This window comes from Staurois parvus, unplaced genomic scaffold (genome assembly GCF_062004578.1).
Source record: "Staurois parvus isolate SC_StPar_1 unplaced genomic scaffold, SC_StPar_1.0 ptg000634l, whole genome shotgun sequence".
NCBI lineage: Eukaryota > Metazoa > Chordata > Amphibia > Anura > Ranidae > Staurois > Staurois parvus.
This window is the reverse complement of record NW_028318430.1, coordinates 5,733,748-5,759,266: the sequence shown is the minus strand read 5'-3', so window position 1 is coordinate 5,759,266 and position 25,519 is coordinate 5,733,748. Positions and strand designations below refer to the sequence as shown.

The 25,519-nt window shown below is 40.4% G+C and overlaps 1 protein-coding gene across 4 annotated transcripts in view; it reads left to right on the top strand.

The window, feature by feature from the left end:
• The window catches only part of LOC149449234 (cytoplasmic FMR1-interacting protein 1), a 161,514-nt gene extending 136,855 nt beyond the window's left edge, over positions 1-24,659 (top strand). For all 4 annotated transcript variants that reach the window (XM_089693504.1, XM_089693507.1, XM_089693505.1 and 1 more), the window contains exons 25-31: positions 813-903; positions 13,943-14,073; positions 17,592-17,664; positions 21,456-21,550; positions 21,700-21,938; positions 22,457-22,604; positions 23,717-24,659. In XM_089693504.1, the coding sequence (XP_089549630.1) occupies positions 813-903; positions 13,943-14,073; positions 17,592-17,664; positions 21,456-21,550; positions 21,700-21,938; positions 22,457-22,604; positions 23,717-23,881 (942 nt within the window). In that variant the 3' untranslated portion in view covers positions 23,882-24,659. The remainder of the gene's footprint in view (positions 1-812; positions 904-13,942; positions 14,074-17,591; positions 17,665-21,455; positions 21,551-21,699; positions 21,939-22,456; positions 22,605-23,716) is intronic.
• The last annotated feature ends 860 nt before the right edge of the window (positions 24,660-25,519 follow it).

The following is a 25,519-nucleotide window of genomic DNA, read 5'->3' as shown; positions in this document are numbered from 1 at the left end:
TGATAATCATCAGCAGGACAGAAAAATAAGGGAACTGCCACTGTTGGCAGTTGTCATTGAAACAGGTGGTAAGAGTAACAAGAATGTTAAATCCAATATAGATAGTTCATCATAATTGCTGCAAAGTGATACATAAAACAATAAAGTAAAGGTTTTACTGTGTTTAAAAAGGATGTAAATTGGATGTAAAGTATTCTATCACCCCAAGGTTTAAAATCAATGTTTAAGAGTTTTACTGCCTTCTCCTTTAGCAAAACGTGAGGTGTGAAAGTTTTGGTGACCACTTTCAGATATAGGGTTTATTGTCATTTTGGGAGACTGCTTTTATTTCCTGATATAATCTCCTCCTTCCTTTCAGTAAAAATCACACATTGATTTATTTGCAATGCAAGTCTTAAAAGGACTAATACTAAGTGAGGTTTCACATGGACTCTAAGCATTGCTGCTAATCCTAACACTTTTATCTCAGTGACATCTGTAAATATTTACAAATTAGTGGCACTTTAACTGAAAAAGCTTGTTTACATCTGTTAAATGATAGGAACCACCAAATGGGAAATATTGTATAGTTCTTTTCCAGTTAAAGGGCTCAGAAAATATCCAAGAGACTATATATAACCAATTTTAGGACAACCTATTATCCTAATATTATCCAGATAATTATTACTTTGGGCAAAGAATATTGGCATTTATAGATGGTATATTTTGAAAGCACTGTAAAATACCAGTTTGTCATATACCAGTGTTTATTTCAGAATGTCATAAAAGGGTGTTTTACTCACTTTGTCTAATTTTGGCTTCATTGCTTGCAGTTACAAGGTACGATTCTGCAGTATGTGAACACCTTGATGGAAGTGATGCCGAAAATCTGCAGGTTGCCCAGACATGAGTATGGATCCCCAGGTGTGTTCTGATGTTCTTTCCTTCCAAAAAAAAACCTTGTTTGAGAGAGAACATTCTGTTCCCACGTAAAGCTCTATGAACATCTATATATTAAAGCTGGGCTAAAATCTTGTGGTGTTAAAATTAACATCTGTTTGTTACTGCTGTGGGTACTTACAGTGAATTGACTGTTACTAATACCATTTCAATATTTCTGACAATGATTAGGTGGTTTCTACCACTATGAGTGTCATTGCGTATATTAATTATACTGTATCTTTTTAAGTCATGCAAGTTGACACGTAAAGGTAGCTAGGTTGTTGGCCTACACCCTGCTCCCAGTTGTCTCCAAGGTAGCATGGTAAGATTCCACCCCAGAGTTATCTGCAGGGTAGGTAGAAGGCTGAGTGGTTTCCAGTAAGCTGTGGGCTGGATAGCTGCAGCTTCTGTCTTTGCTGAAGGTTCACTCATATTTTTTAAAGACCAGGCTGCGGCTTCTTGGCCTTGTCTGTGTGTTTTTTTTTGGTTTTCTTTTAAGCAGAATGTGTGGTTCAGCTTGCTGATCTGAGGCCAGGTGCTTGTCTGTTCTTATGGCTCATCATTTAATGCAAGAAGGTCTCTCACTAATGCTGTCAGGTTTCTGTGGTAAGGCTTTATGGTTGGTCAGGTTGTGCCCTTTCACATATCTATCAAAGCCACGCCTCCTGATAGAACAGGCAAAAGATCATGGGGGTGGGGGGAATTGTTTTAAGTTTTATTTGTTGATTTTTTTTTTTTTTTATGTTAACTTTAGGAAAGAAAGTTAGCATTTGTGGCTCTAAAAGAATTAGTTCGTCTTTGTTTAAAATGCAGCTTGCTGTTTAGAATTGCTTAACCACTTGCATAGCGGGCACTTATACCCCCTTCCTTCCCAGGCCAATTTTCAGCTTTCAGTGGCACTGATGAGCACCGATATGCACAGGTGGGCACTGATGAGCACCGATATGCACAGGTGGGCACTGATGAGCACCGATATGCACAGGTGGGCACTGATGAGCACCGATATGCACAGGTGGGCACTGATGAGCACCGATATGCACAGGTGGGCACTGATGAGCACCGATATGCACAGTTGGGCACTGATGAGCACCGATATGCACAGGTGGGCACTGATGAGCACCGATATGCACAGGTGGGCACTGATGAGCACCGATATGCACAGGTGGGCACTGATGAGCACCGATATGCACAGGTGGGCACTGATGAGCACCGATATGCACAGGTGGGCACTGATGAGCACCGATATGCACAGGTGGGCACTGATGGGCACGGAAGAGCACTGATATGCACAGATGGGCACTCATTGGTGGGCACTGATGAGCACAAATGGGCACCAATGAGCACTGACGGGTACTTATATGCACTCACTGGCTGGCGCTGATGAGCACAGATGGACACTCCCTGGTGGGGTCTGATGACCACTAATGAGCATTGATATGCACTCACTGGTGGGCACTGATGAGCACAGATAGGGCACTGATGACCACACTCAGTTTAGGAATCGATTCTCTCTGCTTTCCTCATACTCAGTATTGGTGTGAGGAAAGAAGAGCAAAAACCCAGCCATGACCCTGCTGTGTTTACATTTGTGATTGCTCTGTCCAATGACGAGCCATTACTAATGTAAACAGCCGCTGTAATTGGCTGTTCACCCCCCTCTTCATGATATGCTGTGTCCAAGGGACACACCCATCACTTGCAGTTCCTGATGCGCTCCGCCAGGGGCGCTCGGGAAGCGTGATCATGGGAGGACGTCATATGACTCCCTTCCAGAACTGAACGGCCACGGTGAAGCCTTCATTTGGCTATCTGCGGTCGGCAAGTGATTAATCAAGGTTTTTGGGGTGTTTTTTCCTCCCAGTTTTCAGATTACTCACTTAAAAAGATGTTTTTGTAAATAATTTCAGATTCACTTTAATTCTGTTTTGTGAATTATCTATGATAATGTACTGCGTTCGAAAATAGCACTGGGTTAACCTTCATGTCAGTGGTTTTAGTGCAGCTATGAACACAACAGAATGCCAATTACTTATTTGTACAAAGAGAGAGCTTGTAGGTGGAAGAACCTTCACATTAATCTGACTGAAAGGAATCAAATTATGTGGATGGTTTAATACCTCAGAACAGGCTTCAAGGTCTTTCTGTTTGTGGTGTCTTTTAGTTCTTCTTGTCAGTATGTGATGTTAATATTGCATAACTGTTTAGGCATGTTTTTCAGGTATAGTGGTATGTGAGGTTATTGGATGTCTTAAAAGGGTCTACTACACACAAGAATTGTAAACTAATGTAAGTAGACAGAGCATACATCTTTATAGTTCCTTCAACACTAAATTTGAAGTTACCATAATGAATATTAATAAGGAGAAGACCTGTTTACTGGAACAGCACACAATGGTTATGAGAGATTTACAGAACATTGCAGAAATTTCCCAGTGTATATTAGACTTTTTAAACACTGTATAATCCAAACAGAAAAGTAAGCCTAGAGATGCATAGTTAATGTATGTCTGTGAGGAGAAGTAGTAGAACAGAGTTTTTCATATTCCGTAAGGTCTGTGTGTTAATTGCTGTCTGTTGCATGGAATGAAGGTGCAAGATAGCTGCAATGCTCTCTATGTTCCCTTATGTTGGCCAGGCTATGCTATAACACTAACAAAACATAGACATTTACCATCAGAGGAAAAGTGTAAGGCCCAGAAGGTACACTCTAGAGCATGACTAGTGAGTTTGGTATGCGTTGGACCAGAAGGAAGAGAGTGTATACGGTTTCTGGGCCACTTGACAAGGAGGGTGGTATTTTAGGTCTGCTGGGAGCTCAGCCAAGATTAATGGCAAAACCTGCAGAAGTATTGAAGTAGTCTTGTTCCAATTGTATTCAAAGCTTAGACAGTTAAGAGGTACACCAGTCCAATATCTGAGCAAGGTGGACTGCATGGAGGTTATTATTATACAGGATTTATATACCACCAACAGTTTGCGCAGTGCTTTGTATATAACAGGGTAATTAAAATTAATACCCCCCTTTACGCTTGGCAGAGCTAAGGACCTGATGTTTAAGGGCTCATGTACACAGGGCATTGAAAAACTCTTCTGACCGCTGGAAACTGACTTTTTTTAGTGGATTCAAATTGTTTTTTTTAAAAAATGCTTTGCGGTGTCCTACTGCATACTCGGATGCAGTAAGACACTGCTTAGTGAATTGTGCCCTGGATATGGACCAGCCAAAAAATGCATCTAAACTCAAATGCGCATAAACGAGTTTACACGATTTTACAAGCGTTTGGCGTTTGAAACGACAGTAATCTCTACTCCTGAACGTGATTTTTGTGCTGTCAAGAAAATTCCTGTAAACACAACTGCCTGTAAATTACTGTAAACGACTATGTGTACATGGACACATAGGAAAACCTAAAGGAGAGTTCAGGGGCTGCTGAAAAAAACGCTCAACTGCTCCTAAACGTCAGTTTAGCAGCTGCAGTGTACATGACCCCTTATTCTAATTTTCTTATTGGTGCACAGAAATTGAATAAAAGTAGAGCATAAATCCTTCGGAAAAATAGATGGTAATGAAAAAGTCAGCTTCTGGAATAAATTGGTGAATCTAGGCATAATGTCCATTTTAAGGGTGCTATTGCATCCAAACTACACAAGGGTTCCTTGCTTCTTCTTGGCAAGGTCATGTTTAATATTCTGAAGTAGAGGCTTGAAACTGAGTTGTGAAGGATTTGCGGAATTCAGAAGCAATATTTATGCCCAGTTATTTTATATGTGAAAAGGACCATTTGATGGACACGTTTTCCCTCAATCTAAGTGCAGCGGATTGTGGAAGGAAGATCCCAAGGGCTACATCCACCTAGGCGGGTATAAATGTGGTGTTTTTTTGTTTTTGTTTTTTTCTTCTTTTTTACCCCCAAATCCATTCGTCTCTTTTAATTTCTGTTCTACTGACCAATGACTGATCTGACCACTGCTACAGACATAGGAAGCAGATCTTATGTATTTTATTTGCCTTCTAAATCAGAAATAATCTGCTTTAGTTTACCAAACACCTTTTGTGCAATAAATGTGTTTTAACTGAGGCATAGTTTCTGTTGTAGGCCAGTTTTACGGATGTATTTGGTTTTTTAATGAAATACCAGAAATACACAGCAAAATGTGTCATCTGTCGTGTGAGCCCTTCTGAGGGGATTTGTGAGAGGGAGATGGGGCTAAGGTCTTAATCCTTTGTGCTAATCCTTTACGTTTCTGGATATATTTTGCATAGAGCAGGAATAATACTTAACAGAGATCAGAGAAGGCAGTCATGGGTTGTGGTTTGCAGCCTGCTGAGGGGCAGAAGTACTGAAATCCTAATTAATGTCAACAAAAGTTCACAGTTCTGTGACTATTGATGGCTTCCAGTAAAAATACATTAACTGCAGTGTGTAACCGATCAGCCTTATATACACTGCTCTAAAAAAATTTAAGGGACACGTTTTAATCAGAGTTAAGCATCAAGTCAATTAAACTCCTGCGATACTGAGCTGGTCAGTTAAGTAGCAGATGGGGTTCTTAATCCGTTTCAGCTGCTTTGGTGTTAATGAAATTAACATGTGCACTAGATAGGCAACAATGAGCTGACCCCCAAAACAGGAATGATTTTACAGGTGAAGACCACTGACATTTTTTTCCCTACTCATCTTTTCTGACTGTTTTTCACTCATTTTGCATTTCGCTAGGGTCAGTGTCACTACTGGTAGCATGATGCGATACCTGGACCCTACAGAGGTTGCAAAGGCAGTCCAACTCCTCCAGGATGGCACATCAATACGTGCCATTGCCAGAAGGTTTGCGGTGTCTCCCAGCACAGTCTCTAGAGCATGGAGGAGACAGGCAGTTACTCTAGGAGAGCTGGAGAAGGCCATAGAAGGTCCTTAACCCATCAGCAGGACCGATATCTGCTCCTTTGTGCATGGAGGAACAGGATGAGCACTGCCAGAGCCCTACAAAATGACCTCCAGCAGGCCACTGGTGTGAATTCCTCTGACCAATCAGAAACAAACTTCATGAGGGTGGCCTGAGGGCCCAACGTCCTCTAGTGGGCCTTGTGGCCACCACCCGGCACCATAGAGCTTGATTGGCATTTGCCATTGAACACCAGAATTGGCAGGTCCACCACTGGCACCCTGTGCTTTTCACTGATGAGAGCAGGTTCAGGCTGAGCACATGTGACAGACATGAAAGAATCTGGAGAAGCCACGGAGAATGTTATGTTGCCTGTAACATCGTTCAAGCTTGACCTTTTTGGTGGTGGGTCAGTGACCCTGTCAAAGCAATAGCCATGGAGGGACACTCAGACCTGTACCTCAACAATACCCGGCCTCATGTGGCAAGAGTATGCAGGCAGTTCCTGGAGGATGAAGGAATTGATACCATTGAATGGCCCCCACGCTCGCCTGACCTAAATTCAATAGACCACCTCTGGGATATCATGTTTCGGTCAATCCGACGCCTCCAGGTTGCACCTCAGATTGTCCAGGAGCTCAGTGATGCCCTGGTCCAGATCTGGGAGGTAATACTGTCGTCTCATTAGGAGCATGCCCTGACATTGTCAGGCATGCATACAAGCATGTGTAGGCCATACAAACTACTGAGTACCATTTTGAGTTGCTGCAATGAAATGTTAGCAAAATAGACTAGCCTGCTGCTCACAGAAAAGGAAGGCCGGCCCTGGGTTTGTTCACCCAAACAGATTTGCCAAATTGGGTGAAGATGTGGGGGTGGCAAGGTCAGGTGCGGCAGCCCTGGAGGTCACTGCTGTCCCTAACAGCCGGGAGAGCAGACCATCTGGGAGGGGTGGTGAAGGTAGTGTAGGAAGGCCTAGACATTTTGTGGTAGTAGGGGATTCTATAATCAGAAGGACTGAATAATTTGTTGCCAGGATTGCCTCAGCCGAATGGTTTGCTATATCCCTGGTGCCAGGGTTTGGCATGTGGTGGACCGGGTTGATAAATTACTGAGAGGGGCTGGGCATGACCCAGCTGTCTTGGTCCATGTTGGAACCAACGACAGAATACATGGAAGGTGGAGGCTCCTTAATCAATTTAAAGAACTAGGTTGCAAGTTGAAGGACCTTCCAAGGTGATATTCTCTGAAATGTTACCTGTGCCATGCGCAACTCATTAAAGACAGGGGAAGATTAGAGAACTAAATGCATGGCTAAAGACCTGGTGTAAGAGGGAAGGATTTGGGTTTCTAGAGCACTGGGCTGACTTTTCATTGGGGTGCAACCTACAGTGGGGCAAAAAAGTATTTAGTCAGCCACCAATTGTGCAAGTTCTCCCACTTAAAAAGATGAGAGAGGCCTGTAATTGGCATCATAGGTAGACCTCAACTATGAGAGACAAAATGAGAAAAAAAATCCAGACAATCACATTGGCTGATTTGGAAAGAATTTATTTGCAAATCAAATTATGGTGGAAAATAAGTATTTGGTCAATATCAAAAGTTCATCTCAATACTTTGTTATATATCCTTTGTTGGCAATGACAGAGGTCAAACGTTTCCTGTAAGTCTTCACAAAGTTAGCACACACTGTTGCTGGTATGTTGGCCCATTCATCCATGCAGATCTCCTCTAGAGCAGTGATGTTTTGGGGCTGTCGCTGGGCAACACGGACTTTCTACTCCCTCCAAAGGTTTTCTATGGGATTGAGATCTGGAGACTGGCTAGGCCACTCCAGGACCTTAAAATGCTTCTTACGAAGCCACTCCTTCGTTGCCCGGGCGGTATGTTTGGGATCATTGTCATGTTCGAAGACCCAGCCACGTTTCATCTTCAATGCCCTTGCTGATGGAAGGAGGATTGCACTCAAAATCTCACGATACATGGCCCCATTCATTCTGTCCTGTACATGGATGAGTCGTCCTGGTCCCTTTGTGGAGAAACAGCCCCAAAGCATGATGTTGCCACCCCCATGCTTCACCGTAGGTATGGTGTTCTTTGGATGCAACTCAGCATTCTCTCTCCTCCAAACACGACGAGTTGTGTTTCTACCAAACAGTTCTATTTTGGTTTCATCTGACCATATGACATTCTCCCAATCCTCTTCTGGATCATCCAAATGCTCTCTAGCAAACTTCAGGCGTGCCCGGACATGTACTGGCTTAAGCAGGGGGACACGTCTGGCACTGCAGGATCTGAGTCCCTGGCAGCGTAGTGTGTTACTGATAGTAGCCTTTGTTATGTTGGTCCCAGCTCTCTGCAGGTCATTCACTAGGTCCCCCTGTATGGTCCTGGTATTTTTGTTCACCGTTCTTGTGATCATTTTGACCCCACGGGGTGAGATCTTGCGTGGAGCCCCAGATCGAGGGAGATTATCAGTGGTCTTGTATGTCTTCCATTTTCTAATTATTGCTCCCACAGTTGATTTATTCGCACCAAGCTGCTTGCCAATTGCAGATTCAGTCTTCCCAGCCTGGTGCAGGTCTACAATTTTGTTTCTGGCGTCCTTCGACAGCTCTTCACCATAGTGGAGTTTGGAGTGTGACTGTTTGAGGTTGTGGACAGGTGTCTTTTATACTGATAACAAGTTCAAACAGGTGCCATTGATACAGGTAATGAGTGCAGGACAGAGGAGCCTCTTAAAGAAGAAGGTACAGGTCTGTGAGAGCCAGAAATCTTGCTTGTTTGTAGGTGACCAAAAACTTATTTTCCACCATAATTTGCAAATAAATTCTTTCCAAATCAGCCAATGTGATTGTCTGGATTTTTTTTCTCATTTTGTCTCTCATAGTTGACGTCTACCTATGATGCCAATTACAGGCCTCTCTCATATTTTTAAGTGGGAGAACTTGCACAATTGGTGGCTGACTAAATACTTTTTTGCCCCACTTTATATGCTAGAGATGGTTTGCACCTAAATGGAAGGGGTTCTGCTGTGCTGGGGGAGAGGTTGATGAGAAGGCAGGAGGAGTATTTAAACAAGGATTGATGGGGGAGGGAGAATTAGATTATAACGGGGTAGACAGATCATACAGGAGTCAGTTCGCATTGATGGGTGGAATGGGAAAAGATGGGAGGGGGCGGGACTATGACAGATAAGAAGGTTCCCATGTTACAAACAACCATTGGAATTAGTACCATTTGTATGAAAATAAAAAATATGCAAAAGGTGTCAATGCATTAAAGTGTTTGTTCTCTGCCAGAAGTCTGCCAAGCAAAATAGTGAGTTGGAAGCTTTGGTGCATGAACAGAACTATGAGTTAATTGGTAATGCTGTATCTTGGCTTCATTCTTTACATGACTGAGCCATTATTGTTCCAGGCTATGTTCTTTTTTGGAGAGACAGGGTAAAAAGGAAAGGTGGTGGTGTCTGTCTCTATGTGAGAAGTGATCTCAAAGTGAGTGTGAAAGAGGACCTAGTTGATGGAGAGTGATGAGGCTGAAGCAATATGGGTGGAACTGCACATGGGTGTGCGTACTACAAAGGTAATCATTGGAGTTTGTTATAGGCCTCCTACTGTTAATGAGGAGGTGGAGACTCAGCTCCTTGCACAGATCGAAAGGGCTGCAAAGGCTGGGACAATGATAATAATGAGGGATTTTATCTACCTGGAAATTGACTGGAGTAATGGTGCTGCAGGAGCAGTTAAAGGGAAAAAGATTGTAAACCTACTACAGGACAATTTTATAGTACAGTTCATAGAGGCTCCAACTAGGAATGATGCTGTGCTGGACCTGGTAATCTCAAACCATGCAGAGCTTATTACAAATGTCCATATAAAAGAACATCTGGGTAGCAGTGACCTTAACATGATTTCATTTGTTAGCTGTAAACAGCAACACATACGGGAAACCTAAAAACACTGATGTTTAAGAGAGCTAATTTTCCAAGGCTGACAGCTGCTCTTCAAGACTTAGACTGGGAGGGAATATTGGCATCAATGAACACAACACAGAAATGGGAGTTCTTCAAAAAGACTGTATGTGAACACACTGCAAAATATATTCCCATGGGCAACAAGTTTAAAAGGCTAAAAATCAAACCAAATGTGGCTTACGGCCAAAGGTAAAAAAGCTATAGTTACTAAATAAAGAGCTTTTATTAAATATAAAAACATTACAAAGAATATAACAGAATATGCATAAAGGAAATAAAGGCCGCAAAAACTGAAAACGAGCGACAGATTGCATAAGATGGCAGGACAAACCCCCCAAAATTCTTCAAATATTTTAATAGTAAAAAGGTCTGGTCCGAGCATGTAGGCCCTTTACAAAATAATCTAGAGTGGGTGACTGGGGACAAAGAGAAGGCAAATGTATTAAATACCTTCTTCAACTCTGTGTAGACAAAGAAGCATGGGGGAGCTCTTGTCCATAATGGGCATTCTATTGACACCGCTCCAGATGATCCACATTGGCTCACAATTAATATGATCCTGAAATATTTAGACAGAATAAAGGTGAATAAAGCACCTGGACCAGATGGCATACACCCACGGGTCCTTAAAGGATTGAGCTCTGTCATTTCAAAGCCATTGTTTCAAATTTTTAGTGACTCTTTAATGACTGGCATAGTACCACTAGATTGGCGTAAGGCCAATGTGGTGCCATTATTTAAAAAGGGGTCAAAATCTTTACCAAGTAGTTATAGACCTGTTAGTTTAACATCTATAACTATTAACTCAAAGCTATTTTTCAAACATGAAACCTTATATTTCACTATCACGAAAATGAGATCATCAAATTTAGAAGCTGAGATCCATAATTAAAAATCACACCATCTTGCATGTAGGCAGGAGGATGTGCTTGGCTGAGAAAACCCCTTTTCCCTTCCTGAAGACTCATGGGATGTATGACATCATTTGCCTAGGCATGGGAACTACAGTAGATAGTAATTAAAGAAATGTTAAAAACTGTTTAAAACAACTAATTATATACTTTCCTATCTATTTACTAATGCTGGCAGCATAAGGATTTAGAATAGTAAATGGCGATTTAGAGAGTGAAGTTCCACTTTAAGGCTCCATTCACACTTGTGCAACTTGTCATGTGACTTTGGACACAATGAAAGAGCGCGCCTGGACTCATCTTGTCCTGCACATGCTTAGAAACGTGGCACGTTTTGATGACGTCAGACTCCACATGTGCTGATTCCGGACATCTTGGAGACTCTGCCAGGCTCCACCATCCATGCTGGCCTGCGTGATGAAAGAGAGTGCCTGGACTCTGGCATTATTATTTCTCCCCCTACGTGTGTACTGCTGTCTGTTCAACGGAAGCTGGACTAACAAACTCTGTCAAATAGTCATGCTGGAAAATCAGTGTCCAATCAGCTCTTGCACCCAATGGCTTCAAGCACTGATCTGTGTATTCTTACAAGATGTTTGAACAGAATAACAAAAAAAAACTCAGATTGTATACCCTTCTGAAGTTTGGAGATTTCTGTTCTATCCAAACGAAATATGTGGGCTTTACATACATTTTAGCAGTAGTATACTATTTAATGCCTTTTGAGCTCAAATATTGTCAATGTATCTGAAATTTAGATGAGTTGTCTTATTGCCTGCTTTTAGCTGTATATAAAATGGTCTGTCGACGGCACCAATCAATTTAGTCCCCTGAAGATGTCCGGTGTGACAAAACTAGTTGAGCAGGACCTTGGTTATGTCATCATCTTGCACGTGCGCTCGGCTGAGCAGCAGGTTTTCACTTTTACATGCTGTTCCTAGCATGAGTATCTTTGTAATTAGATAAAGCATTTTTATAGAAGGGGATGCACTATATCTCCTCTACTTTCTTCCATTTTATTTGGGGCCATAACACTATTGTAATTGGTGGGGGCACAGCCAACATTATCTGAAAGAGTTTGAGAGCTTGATTAAACTGCTGCTGCGATCTGACACCTGAATGATGACACCCATCCTTATGGCTGTCTGGTGACCTTGTTTCATAGTTTTACCCTCAAGCACCATTTGATCTCAGTATTAGGAGGGCTGACTGTCTGGTGTAGAGGTAGTGTGTCTTTGTGCAGCCTGTGAAAACCTCAGTGCTCTGATATCACAGTGGATTGTTAGAACTTGATTTTCTGCATTTTATACACTACTGTGGTTTACTGCATTTTATACACTACTGTGGTTTACTGCATTTTATACACTACTGTGGTTTTTATATATGTAATCTTTATTATCATGAAGATATCGCTATTGTTCAAACAGACAATGCAGTAGGTTTTTTTGATCACATGATATGTGGACTTTTTTTTTGTTAAAGATATGTGGACTTTTTAGTGGCTGTGCGTTCTATCTATTATGTCTTTTATGTTTTTTGATACACATTTATCTTATGTCATTATATAAGGTTATTCAATTATTGGACAGCTTTGTATTTTTACGTCTTTGCACTGATTAATGTTTTATGGTGGTTCAGTCATTTAAAATATTTTTTGGTTGATTGGTTAAGTGACAGCACAAGTATTTTCATCTAGTCTATATCGGTTGCTGTATTCTGGTGATTATAGAGTGCTACTATCCTTTTTGTAGCTGTATTTTTAATTTGTTACACTTTGCACTCTTGAATTTCTGTGTGATTCCATGCAATGATATTTTCGACCCATTCATTTTGAAAGTGCACTGCAACCGGATTCAGTGCAGGCAATGCACTGCATTTGCAATCTGCATCTAGGTGTCGTTAGGAATCAAATGACACCTGCAGCAGATGGAACATGGTGCCAGAAACGTGCATGAAACACGGATTTCCTGAACTGCATTTTTTTTTTTAGTTATATTTTAGAAAGGCTATAGGTCCTCTGTCAGTTTCAGATTGGAGGCAGATGTGAAACTAGTCAGTTGCTCAGTCATATGCCATTTTTTAAGCTTCAGTCATCTATTCCCCAGGTAAGTTATGTTTTCATGATTTCCATTACTTTTCACATCTGAATTAACCTGTGTCACTGGATCCGAAAATAAATCAGCCTTCCGTGGAAACCAAAATTTTGGAAGCTGGCCAAACCATGCATTCAATTTTGCTTAAGATTGGTGGCCAAACAGCTGCTGCATCCAATCAAATACAGGCACCACCCCTGTATTTTGACTGCCAGCTGTTAGAATACAATAGTTCACATTGCACATTCATCCATCCACGCTGTTTAATGAATAGAGTGATTCCTCTTGTTCAGCCCTGTAGGCTGAATGTAAAAAATCTTGACGTATGGCCAGCTTTTATACCTGCAGTTTAATGGAAACTATTGGGAAAAACTGTGGGAGCTGCCATTGACTATTTTGTTTTCGCAGGTGCATCTCAAGGTATTGAATTTTTATCTTTGCACCTAGTGAGTCACTGACCTATAGAAAGTATATTCTTCAGTGATGTTTGTTTTCCACATTATCCCAGGTGAATTATGAGCATGTGTTTGAATATTCATCCTATCCATAAAATAAGGATTCATGTTCTGAACTGAACAATGCTCCTCTCAGCTTTCTTTTTTGAATTGGTTGTCCATCAATTTACTTGTTAACAATCATTTTGCTTATATAGAATCTCATTTTGCTGAGTTTTTTTTTTTTTACACTTACAGGACCCAGACATAGCAGCTTATACAGAAAGACACTGTAACTGGCCCATTCAGGGCAGAATGACACTGCCACCAGATATCCCACCCCCAGCAAGGTATACTCGCCGATCTATGCTCCTTTGCCGACTCCCTGCTATAGGAGTCCACCCTAGATAAATGGTCTCTCAGGCCCAAGCAGTGGTATGTAGGGGAGGTTACATGTTCCCGAATGCCTGGAAGCCCACTCTGTTAGTGCAAGGGAAGCAAGGAAGCGTATATGGGTGAGAGTATACCCCTATATTTAGAAGGTAGCAAGAAATAAAATTTAAGCATGAATGACCAAGTACCAAAAATCCTAAGGCTGTCAGCAGTTTATAAAAATACACTTACTGTGAATTTAGTTATAATCCTTCTTGCATCTTTTTATTATATTTTGTTTCTTGCATAAATTGACTAGAAATAAAATTATTTTTTGTATTTGCACATCAGGCATCTTGGAATTCTTTCATCATCAGCTGAAGGACATAGTAGAATATGCTGAACTGAAGACTGTGTGCTTTCAGAATCTGAGGGAAGTAGGCAATGCTCTACTCTTCTGTCTTCTTATTGAACAGAGCTTGGTATGTACATTATTCTATGACACCGCATTATTGCTTAGTTGGGTATTGTGTAGATTCCTGTTCTAGTGCACATAGTATGTTTATCAATCTTTGAAACCCTATTATTGCTTAGTTGAGTACTTTGTAGGTTTCCAACCTAGTACTAATGGTGTGTATCTCAATCCATGACACCCCATCATTGCTCAGTTGGGTATTTTGTAGATTATTGGCCCAGTGTAGATGGTATGTACATCAATCTGTGATACCTTTTTTATTGCTCATTTGTGTATTTTGCTGGTTCTCGACATAGTACAAGACTCTGCTTCAAAGTCTGTCTGCATCCAGATTCACAACTTTAGTGTGTCAGTACCAATATATATATTCCTATTTCCTATATATTATATCAGGATATATCTCTGACAGTATTGCACTTCATGCCAATGTGAATCCCTTACACAGAATCGTATGCCTGAATTGACTATTGCAGCCCGGCCCCACACAGTGGCTGTGAATGCGCTCCCCAAGGGTACACATCAAGGCTTACCAATCCAGAAATTGCTAGATATTCCAGGGCAATAAGTGGTCTGTTCTTGAAAGAAGTGACATGTGGAAGAAATTAAGGCTTTTAAAAGAAAAATTCTTCAGAGGAGAACACATCAGTAAGGAAACTAGCAAAAAAACTGGAGCCTCCGGAAGCGGGCAAGGCTTGAGTGTGCATTAGGTAGGCCCTAGCAGGCTTTTTTTTGCCAGTGCCAGCTACCTGAAGGTAGTCTTCTTATAACCCATGGTCTATGAATATAATTCCTTACTATACAATGCAATAAAATAGTTGCTGCAGGATATTACCCACCTGCCTTCACACAAAAAAAAATATATGTATTGCTATGTTATATGAAAGCAGTCTTAATCCCAAAAACAAAACTATAATACATTACCGCTAACCAGGGTGGATAAAAATCGATGATTTTTTTTTTTTAAATTTAAAAATATAATTTTTTAAATTTTTTTTTCTAAAATAGGATTTTTTTTTATTTTTATCAAACTTATTTAATAAAATGCTTTTGGAGTAACAATGTAACTAAAGATAGATTTCTATTTAAGATACATTAATATTTTAGTTTATTCAGCATGAAATGGAGCTCCGTTATGTAGCATGAGGCTGTTTATTCTGCAGTATTTACATTTTTGGTAAACTCATTCAATGAATCCAAGCTCTGCAAGCTGAGATAACATGCACTGCATTGATGCATTCACACAATTTCACAGTAACCGTGAGAAAAAACATGAAATAAAAGAATTTGAGTAGTTCTCCAGTTGTGTGATTAACCTAAAATCGGTTTGAATATCGCTGTTTTACTAACAAAACAGCTTAATATTCTAAAAAGGAAACCTTCATTTGGTTTGCAAATATTAAAGATTCTAACTGCCAGCAAGAATGAGTCGGATTCTTTACATTTAAAGAGCATCTGTCATTTTGGATCCATCACGGCAGTGGGCATCCACTCACCTGCTGCCGCCACGTCCCTCACCTTGTTTTGTCACTGCCGCATCACCAGCTGTCCCATTAAAGTGAATGGGACTGTCGGTGAGTTAGAGGAGGAGCCGCTGCGAGACAGAGATGACAATTCTTTAAAAATTATGATTTAAATCAAGGCTTTTCACTAGTGATTTAAATCAACTTAATTTACATCAAATCCACCCTGCAGCTAACCAATTCATAGATGTGGTGGCTGCATTAGTTTTCTTTTTTTTTATGTTTTTTTTTTTTTCTCTTAACTGGTGATCCATCCAGTAACACACTTCATGTCTTGGGGTGACTATATTATGGATGAGTAGAAAAGCAGACACTTTTGGAAAGTAGAATTGTCAGCCGAGAGGGGAAGGGCAGTGTTTAGTCAGTCATAGATCGAATCTCAGATTCAACCATCTATGGACAAGCTGACTGTACCCAAGTCGATCCATTAATTGTGTTGGCTACAACAAGCCTGTTGTATTTGTAGTATGCAGTTACTGCCTGCAGCTATAGTCGCATGCAGTAATCATTGTTTTCTCCCAGCAGGGACGGGAGCTCCATGGTAAGGTTTCTCCATCAACTTTTACTGGGGTTTATTTACTAACGCTGGTTCACTCAGAATCTGGTACATTTCTGCATAGAAACCAATTCGCTTCCAGGTTTTATTGCTAAAGCTTAATTGAACAAGCTGAGGTTAGAAGCTGATTGGCTACCATGTACAGGTGCACCAGATTCTGACTGAACCAGCATTAGTAAATAAACCGCACTGTGTCGATGGGAGAATCGATTGATCTTCTTTCCTGCAACCTGTGGTCAATGTCTTCCCTTAGACTAGACTAGCAGGTTTAGGTGCATTTGACTACAAATTTAAAGCTGCGCTCCAAATAGCACTTTGTTTAAACAGTCACAGCAAGCATTTGTTTTCTTTTATGATAAAGGCCTTACTTAAATGAATAAAAGCTGACCATTGTAAGCACCCCTGTCAGTGTTTTGTCTCAAACCTTTAAAAACTGCTTTGTCTGGACTGTTTGGCCTGTTAAAATAAGTTGGAAAATAACTCAATGGCTGAATCACCAAGTGAAAATAAAGGAGAAAATCTTGAAAAAAAAAAATAAATTAATGCATGCCTCACATCTATATAGAAAAAAACTTCAACGCAATAGGTACCTCCTTATAATTATGCAGCTAGCATGTGATGTGTTCCCACATATAACACAATAAACAATAGAAAATGCGCAGCATTTGCTATTGTTTTTTCTTGCCCCACATCTAACAATTGGTAAGCTGCAATTTAATCATTTTTAGTTTTTTGTTTAGTTGATCTTTAAGTAGTGACAAAGATAGTGTCAAATAAACAAGCCCAGAGTGTAAATGTAAGAGAGTTAATTTCTAAGCAACACCTAGTTAAAATCAGCATGGCGATTTATATACACTCTTTGGATATATCATAGAGATGAGTTAATCAGCTACTACAGGTCTTCATAATTGTACCTATAATAGCCCTGGCTTCACTTCTGTTCTCTGTTGATCTCTCGGCTGTTTGCATGAGAGTGGTATTACAGTCCTTGTCCTTGTGAGGGGTTCTTCATGATACAGGTGACACTGTAAAATGGGACTGGACTCCTTGGGAGGTTGTTATTGTGCGTTTACTGAAACGTACCAGTCCATTAGCAATCATGCTGGGAAAATACAGGCGATGTTATGATTCATGGGCTGAGGGGTCTGACAAAATGACTGGCTAATCACATGCTTTTGCAATCTCGATGTATCATAGCAACAGAATTAGCCTAGTCATTGAAGTGCAGCAGTTTGGCTTCATTTAACTAGAACATTAGACACTAATTGAAAGAAATGTTTCTGGTTTGTCAGCAGCTAGCATTACAAACACACAACCGAATTAAACAGAAAATTGATATCACTGCAGTCAGCAAGTTATGTATTAATATGCCTGTATCTCTTTTTCAAGATGTTTCTTCTGTATAGCAAATCATTTTTTTTCCCTAACTGTATGTTATTTAACCATTAGTCACTGGAAGAAGTGTGTGACCTGCTTCATGCTGCACCTTTTCAGAACATTCTGCCCAGAGTCCATGTAAAAGGTGAGTATTTCCCTAGAGGATGCTTTTCATGGAAACTAGCAAAAAAAAAAAAAAAGTTAATGTCCCTTTTTTTTTTTTTTTTTTTTTTTTTTTTTTTAAATTGGTTCGGCAGGATAGTATGAAGTAGAAACTGATATCAGAACACACACATGAACCATTGTCTTACATTTGATCACAGTAGTGTAGGTTACTGTCAGTGGCAGGACATTGAAGGAAATTGAAAAAAAAAATAAAGAAAACAAATAGGAATTAGCAAACAGGAGCTGTTTTTCAGTTCAAAAGAGATACATTATTGCAAAATTTTAGGCATTTTATACTCCTTGCCCTTAATATAAATATGTACTAATAAGGGAAAAATGCTAAATGGAAAAAAATTTGCTGCTTGTAATAAACGTCAATTTAGATTTTACTGTCTAACATGGCTTTAAAGAATAACAAGTAGATTATTACTGGTTGCTAGTGCTGAAAAGTATTTTGTCTCCCATAACACTTATTTAACAAAAAAAACAAAACATTAAAGTGTTACTAAACCCACAACATTAAAGTCAGTCTGTATATACAGTAAAGTATGCTTGTTATACTCAATGTGGAACATAAGGGGTTAGTCCTCTGCATTGGGTAAAAAGGATGTTTGATCCTGACTTCTCTGATCCTCTTCTCATTCCACGTTTCATCTCCTGATAGAACACGCCTCGGGGACACTCTGCAAATGCTCAATTTGGTGTGTACTGCTAGACAGTTCTTTCTTTTTCTTGGGAGAGTGCATGTGATCAGCACAGGGCCAATCAGCACTGCCCAGAGAGAGGGTCAAGGGTTATACAGTCTCATAGGGCAGTCAATGGAGAAGGTAAACTTCTCCTACAAGCTTTAACCAGTGCTCATCTGGCCACTAATAGAAGTCAGAAGACTGCTCCAACTGCTGATGAGAAAAGGTATTTAGCAGTTTATATTTACCAAAATAATTGTATTTCCATGTTGTGTGTACTGTGGGAGTAAATTCAGGGTCCTGGGTTTAGTAACCCTGGTGTGTTTTTTCTTAAAACTCCAGGCAAATGGTTTGGCTGTACTTGCACTGCATGGGTTAACTGCTTGTTTTTATCTAGGGGATTGGAAAACCGAGATATACTCACCTAATCCACCGATCTTCCCAGCGCAAGACCAGACCCCTACTGCTCCGTGCCCCCAACCCCACCCCTGAGGTGTAGCGGTCTTGTGTTGTGGACTGTTGCTGACATCACTCCCATAGACTGGCTCTGGATGTGGGATGGCAAGAACAGTCCGCCACTGGACGTGAGTGAGCTCTGTTTTCGGGAGGATCGAAGGATCGGGTGAGTATAGGCTCTGTGTTCACCCATAGACAAAATGAGCAGTTAACCTATGTAGTATGGGCACAGCCCCACTGCATTGTAAAAAAAAATTTTGGTTTAACCACTTATGGACCTTCGCTATAGAACATGCATCCTGAAAAAACTTCAGCATGGTTTCTAGAGCTCATCTCTTACATCCTTTCAAAATGACAGCCAGGACTTGCTATGTATCACATAGTATGAATGACTGTCAAGATGAAGCTTCTGCTGCGTATAATGACACTTTCAGGAATTTGCAAGTGTAATTGAGTAAATAAAATGCAACAGTTGTCGCACTATATTTACTCTTTTTATCCATATGAAGATCAAAGAGGTGACCTATTCACATGTTGTAAAGGAGCACTTTTTCACTGACCACTAAAGTATAGGGACATTTTTCCAATGGCCGCCATTGTAAAAGAACTCTACGGTTTGTCTTGTCTGAGTTTTATTTCTGGCTATTATTATTTATTACTAAACTTTTAGTTGTGTAGCACAAGGGAGGTTAAGAAGTGGTCCACTCTGGATGTCAAATATGTAAACACCACATTCTTTTCTTTTTTTCTTTTATTTGTCCTTATACTTACAACTTTCTGACCATGCTAATGTACTGTGCTGTGAGCTGTAGATTTACAGTAGTTATTGAAAAGAATCACCCCCCCTTTAAAATAATCACATTTTGTTGCTTTGCAGCCTGAAATGAAGACACAGTTTTTGTTTTATCCAGCTGTATTTATTCAACAGCTGTAGTTGTGCAACTTATAACATCCAAGTGCTAGGAGAGACTGGATATCCAGAAATATGGTGTATATGTAGTGGAAAACAGGATGGGGTTGTGGGTCTGTACAGTTGGGAAAAAATAGTGTGGGGTGGAGGTGATTGGGCTGCAGATGGGGGTTTACACAGCTATGGTGTCAAGGTGGATGGAGGATATCTGGATGGTTGGAATAAAAGTATATTTAACCACTAGCCTACAGGGCACTTATACCCTCTTCCTGCCCAGGCCAGTTTCCAGCTTTCAGCGCTGTTGCACTTTGAATGACGTGGTCATGCAACACTGTACCCATATGAAATTTTTATCATTTTTTTTTTTTTAGATAGAGCTTTATTTTGGTGGTATTTAATCACTTCTGGGTTTTTAATTTTTTCTTAAACCAAAAACCACTGAAAAATTAGGGGAAAAAAACGTGTTTTTTTTAGTTTTTGTTATAAAATTGTGTAAATAAGTGATCACTGCAGCCACTAATGAGGCTGCAGTGATGGACACTGATAGGCTACACTGATAGGTGGCACTGATGGGCACTGGTAGGTGGCACTGATGGGCACTGAAAGGCGGCACTGATGGGCACTGTTTGGCAGCACTGATAGGTGGCACTGATTGGCATTGATAGGTGGCACTGACTGGCACTGATGGGTGACACTGAAAGGCAGCTCAGATGGGCACTGATATGTGGCATTTATGTGCAGTGGTAGGCACTGATATGTGGCATTGATTTTGCACTGATGGACACTGACAGGTGGCACTGCTGGGGCTACACTGATCACCAGTGCTCTGATGATCAGTGTACATGTCCCCTCTGAGGAATGCCGATTACCAGCTCTCCTCTCTTCACGAGCTGTCAGCGTGACAGCTCGAGAGGAGAGAAATGCCGATAACCGGCATTTCCCTGTTTGTGATCAGCTGTGATTGGACACAGCTGATCACATGACTGAGCCGACATCTTCAGCTCTTTCCATGGATCGGTGATCTGCTGTGTCCGAGGGACACAGCGCACCGCCGACCGCTGCGTGCTCCCGGAGAACAGGAGAACCGCCTTGCGTCCGTCATTGGACTATATGACGGGCGGGAGGCGGTTAAAACACATGTATACCTGATATTGCAAAGCAGAAAACAAATCTTATGAACACCAAATCAGCAATGTTGTGAATATTTGAGAAGAATCGGTTACACAATTTTAATTTACAAGTTTGTAAACTGGTGTTTATAACATTTTATTTTTATTACATTTCATCTACAAATAAACATACATTAGAGAGGTGCATTCACGACACTGTATTTATAAAACCATGTTCTAATGCTTTGTTGCACAATGTTAAGACTCTGTTTTATGTACTACCAGAGGTGTTGCTTGTCCTTCCTACTACCAGAGGTGTTGCTTGTCCTTCCTACTACCAGAGGTGTTGCTTGTCCTTCCTCTGACTCATTCAGATCTTTGTTTTTTTTTTAACATAAACTAAAAAGATGAGATTTCAGAGGCTGGGTTTTGCATAGGTCTCTCCCTGCTGGCTGCAAATGATATTAACACACAGATATTACATATGCATATATATTTGCCTGTCATAAAGAAATGAAAAACCAAAACAATTGTTGTCTTCTAGTGTATAATAAAGATCTAAAACTATCTAGATTCCTTTTAAGACATATGTATATGCTTTCATTTCCAGAGGGAGAACGTCTGGAGGCTAAGATGAAAAGACTGGAAACAAAGTATGCTCCACTCCACCTGGTGCCTCTCATAGAAAGATTAGGGACTCCTCAGGTATTTCCTCAGTGACTGAAAACACAAAAGATGCAAAATAGACGATTGTTTAAAATGGGTGGTCAAATAGTGATTAAGGCATTCGGTCACTACTATAGTTATTTTGCATATTTACAATGCTTGTTTTTATGTTGGCTTTTTTTTCACAGCAAATTGCTATAGCAAGAGAGGGCGACTTATTGACCAAAGAACGTCTCTGCTGCGGCTTGTCGATGTTTGAAGTCATTCTTACCCGAGTCCGCTGTTATCTTGATGATCCTATCTGGCGTGGCCCCCTTCCCAGCAATGGTGTGATGCATGTAGATGAATGTGTAGAATTCCATAGACTCTGGAGTGCTATGCAGTTTGTCTACTGCATACCTGTGGGTACTCATGAATTCACTGTGGAGTAAGTATACTGTATCGCATCATGTATCATCAGACAGGCTTGTTTTGTAACATCAAATCTGCTTTATTTAAACATTTTTGGGGCTTATTGCAGCTGAATTATTCCCTAAATATTTTGTGCAAGGTAACAATTTAACTATATAGTGTCTCCTCGAATGACCAAGCTCCAAATCATTTCTAGTTCAGATGGATGATATATTTGTGCACATGGGCAGTCATCATTGTTCTGTTCATGTGCTTCCAGTGTTGCCAAACACGAGATGATGTTCAGCACTTGGAATATATTCACCCTCTAGAAGCATACTGAATCTGTCACTGCAAAATGCTCAATCCTTCTGATGTGTTTAAGTGTTTGGAAAGATTGCTAGATGTTTGATACATTGCCATTTGAGCCTGCAGCATGGACATGTACGACATTCATTTTTATAGTCTTCCTTATGTACATATTCTATTTGTAGGCTTCTCTGGTTATTATATAAACAGTGAATGTTGTTAGTAATATTTCTCCTCCGAAAATAGGCAGTGTTTTGGTGACGGACTTCACTGGGCTGGCTGTATGATCATTGTCCTTTTGGGTCAGCACCGTCGCTTTGATGTTTTGGACTTCTGCTATCATCTCCTGAAAGTACAGAAACATGACGGCAAGGATGAGATTATCAAGAATGTGGTATGTAAATAACCAGGTTTCCTAATATACACTCACTGGCCACTTTATTAGGTACACTTATTCAATTTCTTGGTAGCCCAAATTGCTGATCAGCCAATCACATGCAAGCAACTCAATGCATTTAGGCATCTAGAAATGGTAAAGAAGACTTGCTGAAGTTAAAAACGAGAATCAGAATGGGGAAGTAAGGGGATTTAAGTAACTTTGAACATGGCATGGTTGTTGGTGTCAGACCGGCTGGTCTGAGTATTTCAAAAACTGCTGGTCTACTGGGATATTCACGCACAACCATCTTTAGCCACTTCAGCTCCGGAAGATTTACCCCCCCCCCTTCATGACCAGGCCATTTTTTGCTAAATGGCACTGCGTTACTTTAACTGACAGTTGCGTGGTCATGCAACTCTGTACATAAATGAAATTTGTCATTTTTTTCCCCCTATAATTGAGCTTTCTTTCAGTGGTATTTGATCACCTCTGCATTGCTTTGCTGACGATCACCGAGTCCCGACCAAGTCGTGGTGATTGCCATCCTTAGGAGCCACCTACATGGAAATGCAAAATCATGTGTGTGTATATATATATATGTATATATATATGTGTATATATATATATATATATGTGATTTTGTGCAGCACAACCGCCCTGTAGCAGTACATCTGAAGTGGCTAGGTTTTACAGACACCGGGCCAAAAAAGAGAAAATATTCGATGAGCGGCAGTTGTGTGGACAACAATGCCTTGTTGATGTCAGAGGAGAATGGGCAGACTGGTTGCTGCAACATTCAGATGGTAGGGTGAGAAATTGGTGTAAACAACATGAAAGCATGGATCCATCTTGCCTTGTATCAACAGTTTAGGCTGGTGGTGGTGTAATGGTGTGGGGGATATTTTCTTGACATTAGCAAGGTGCACCTAATAAAGTGGCCAGTGAGTGCAATGTGTTGTCTTTTGTAACAGACTATTTCACTTTGGAAAGCAATAGAACAGTTGTAAAAAGAAAGTCGAGCTATGCTGTCTCTAGATCCACTTTGTGGCATGCAGAATTACACATCAGCCACGAGCAATACGTGGCTTGTCACGTTTTTAATCACTGTCTTTATCTGTCTTTTACAGCCCTTGAAGAAAATGGTAGAACGCATCCGTAAATTCCAGATTCTGAACGATGAAATATTTTTTATCTTGGACAAGTACTTGAAGGCAGGAGATGGAGAAAATACTCCAGTAGAACATGTGCGCTGCTTTCAGCCTCCCATACACCAATCACTCGCCAGCAACTAAGGCTCTTCCTACTATTTCCAATTGCCACACTGTATATTGACTCCTTATACTGTATTTTGCTGGTAGAGAATGCAAAATCCTCACAGTAGTTAAAGGATGGCTATGAAATCTGTAAAAATGCTAAATCAGTATGTATTTTGTTTTATTTACCATTGCTCCTGTGAACAGACCCAGCTTGCCTTCATGCTGCAGACAAGTGGGCAGGGTCTGCCCATCTTATTGTCAATGAGAACCAGCCTAAAGCAGACCCCACCTACTTGTCTGCAATATGGAAACAGTTGAGGGAGACTTTTCATAGGAGCAGTGGCTCTAGAAAGCTGTAAACAATGTATGTAGGGATGCCACTGTGGGGGTGAAGGGTACTGATATTTTTTTTTAGCAGATTGCACACCTATTTAACCTATCAGAAGTACGGTAAAAAAAAAAAAAAAAAAAAAAAGATAATAAAAGGCAATGCTGTATGCAAACCTTTCCTCTTTAGGCAGTCACACAAGCAGGAAAACATGATCTTACAGGAGCCTGTTCTGTGTTAAGTGATTGCAACTTAAGTTATTTAGCCTAACAGATTTACTGCTGAGAACACTACCAGTCACACTGATATTTTTTTCATATTGTTCCTTAAATAAGAAAACAAAATTTCGCAGTTACAGCATTCTTAAGATGTTGCTTTCCCAGTTATATTTCAGAAATGTAAAAAAAAAAAAAATGTAATCTCATATAATCAAGACCATTCTATATTGTCAGTTTGCAATAAAAGTTTATATTAACACTAGAAAAACGTGGTTGTTGGACAGTTAAAATGAAAAGTGTGTGTGTTTTCCAGAGAGATTGATTGGCTGGTAGTTGGATCAGGTAGAGGGGAGATAATGGGTGGTCATCACTCTTTGTGGATGCAGGTGTTCATATGTCAAAACGTAAATCACTTGGGGGGATGTAGACTGACATGACATACATGGTGTCACTATTAAATGGTCAGCAATTTCCACAAGCAAATGTATAAGCTGGTGAAATGACAAATAAATGTAGTCCATCCACTGTGAAAACTGCTGTTGTGTCTTGCAGTATCACTGATACACAAAGTCCAATTCCATACAGTGCTTGAGGATCCAATGAACACTCTGCCACCACTATGCAATCACCAGAATGCTTCTGGTATAGTAGCAGTAATCGACGGTCAATCAAATTCACTGTTTAGAGTCCTTAGCCCAAAAGACTTACTATCATCCATTATGATAGGGGTTATTTTGCCACCTTCAAGTGATTGGACACTGGCAAAAAAAAAAATCAGTAAGTTCCTTCTCAGGTATAACCCCTCCCGATCATTGTAAGGCTTCAGTTTTTGTTGCAAACTATGAACCACAAAGGAGGGGTAGGATCTCTATGTCCCATGATTCCAAGAAAAGGATTTTACATGTAAACTAAAAATCCATTTTGTACACCCATTATGATATATGTTTCAAAGCACCAAATATGAGGGGAGGGTAAAAAGCCAACCAGCTCCAACAACTAAACCAAACCAGGTTAGAACTGCACACAGCAGCCTACAAAACATGCCAACCAAAGGTATGGTACTCAGTTTTTCCACTTGTCAAAACTTTGTAAAAGTATGAACTGAAGATCAGGTAGCAACTTGGGCTA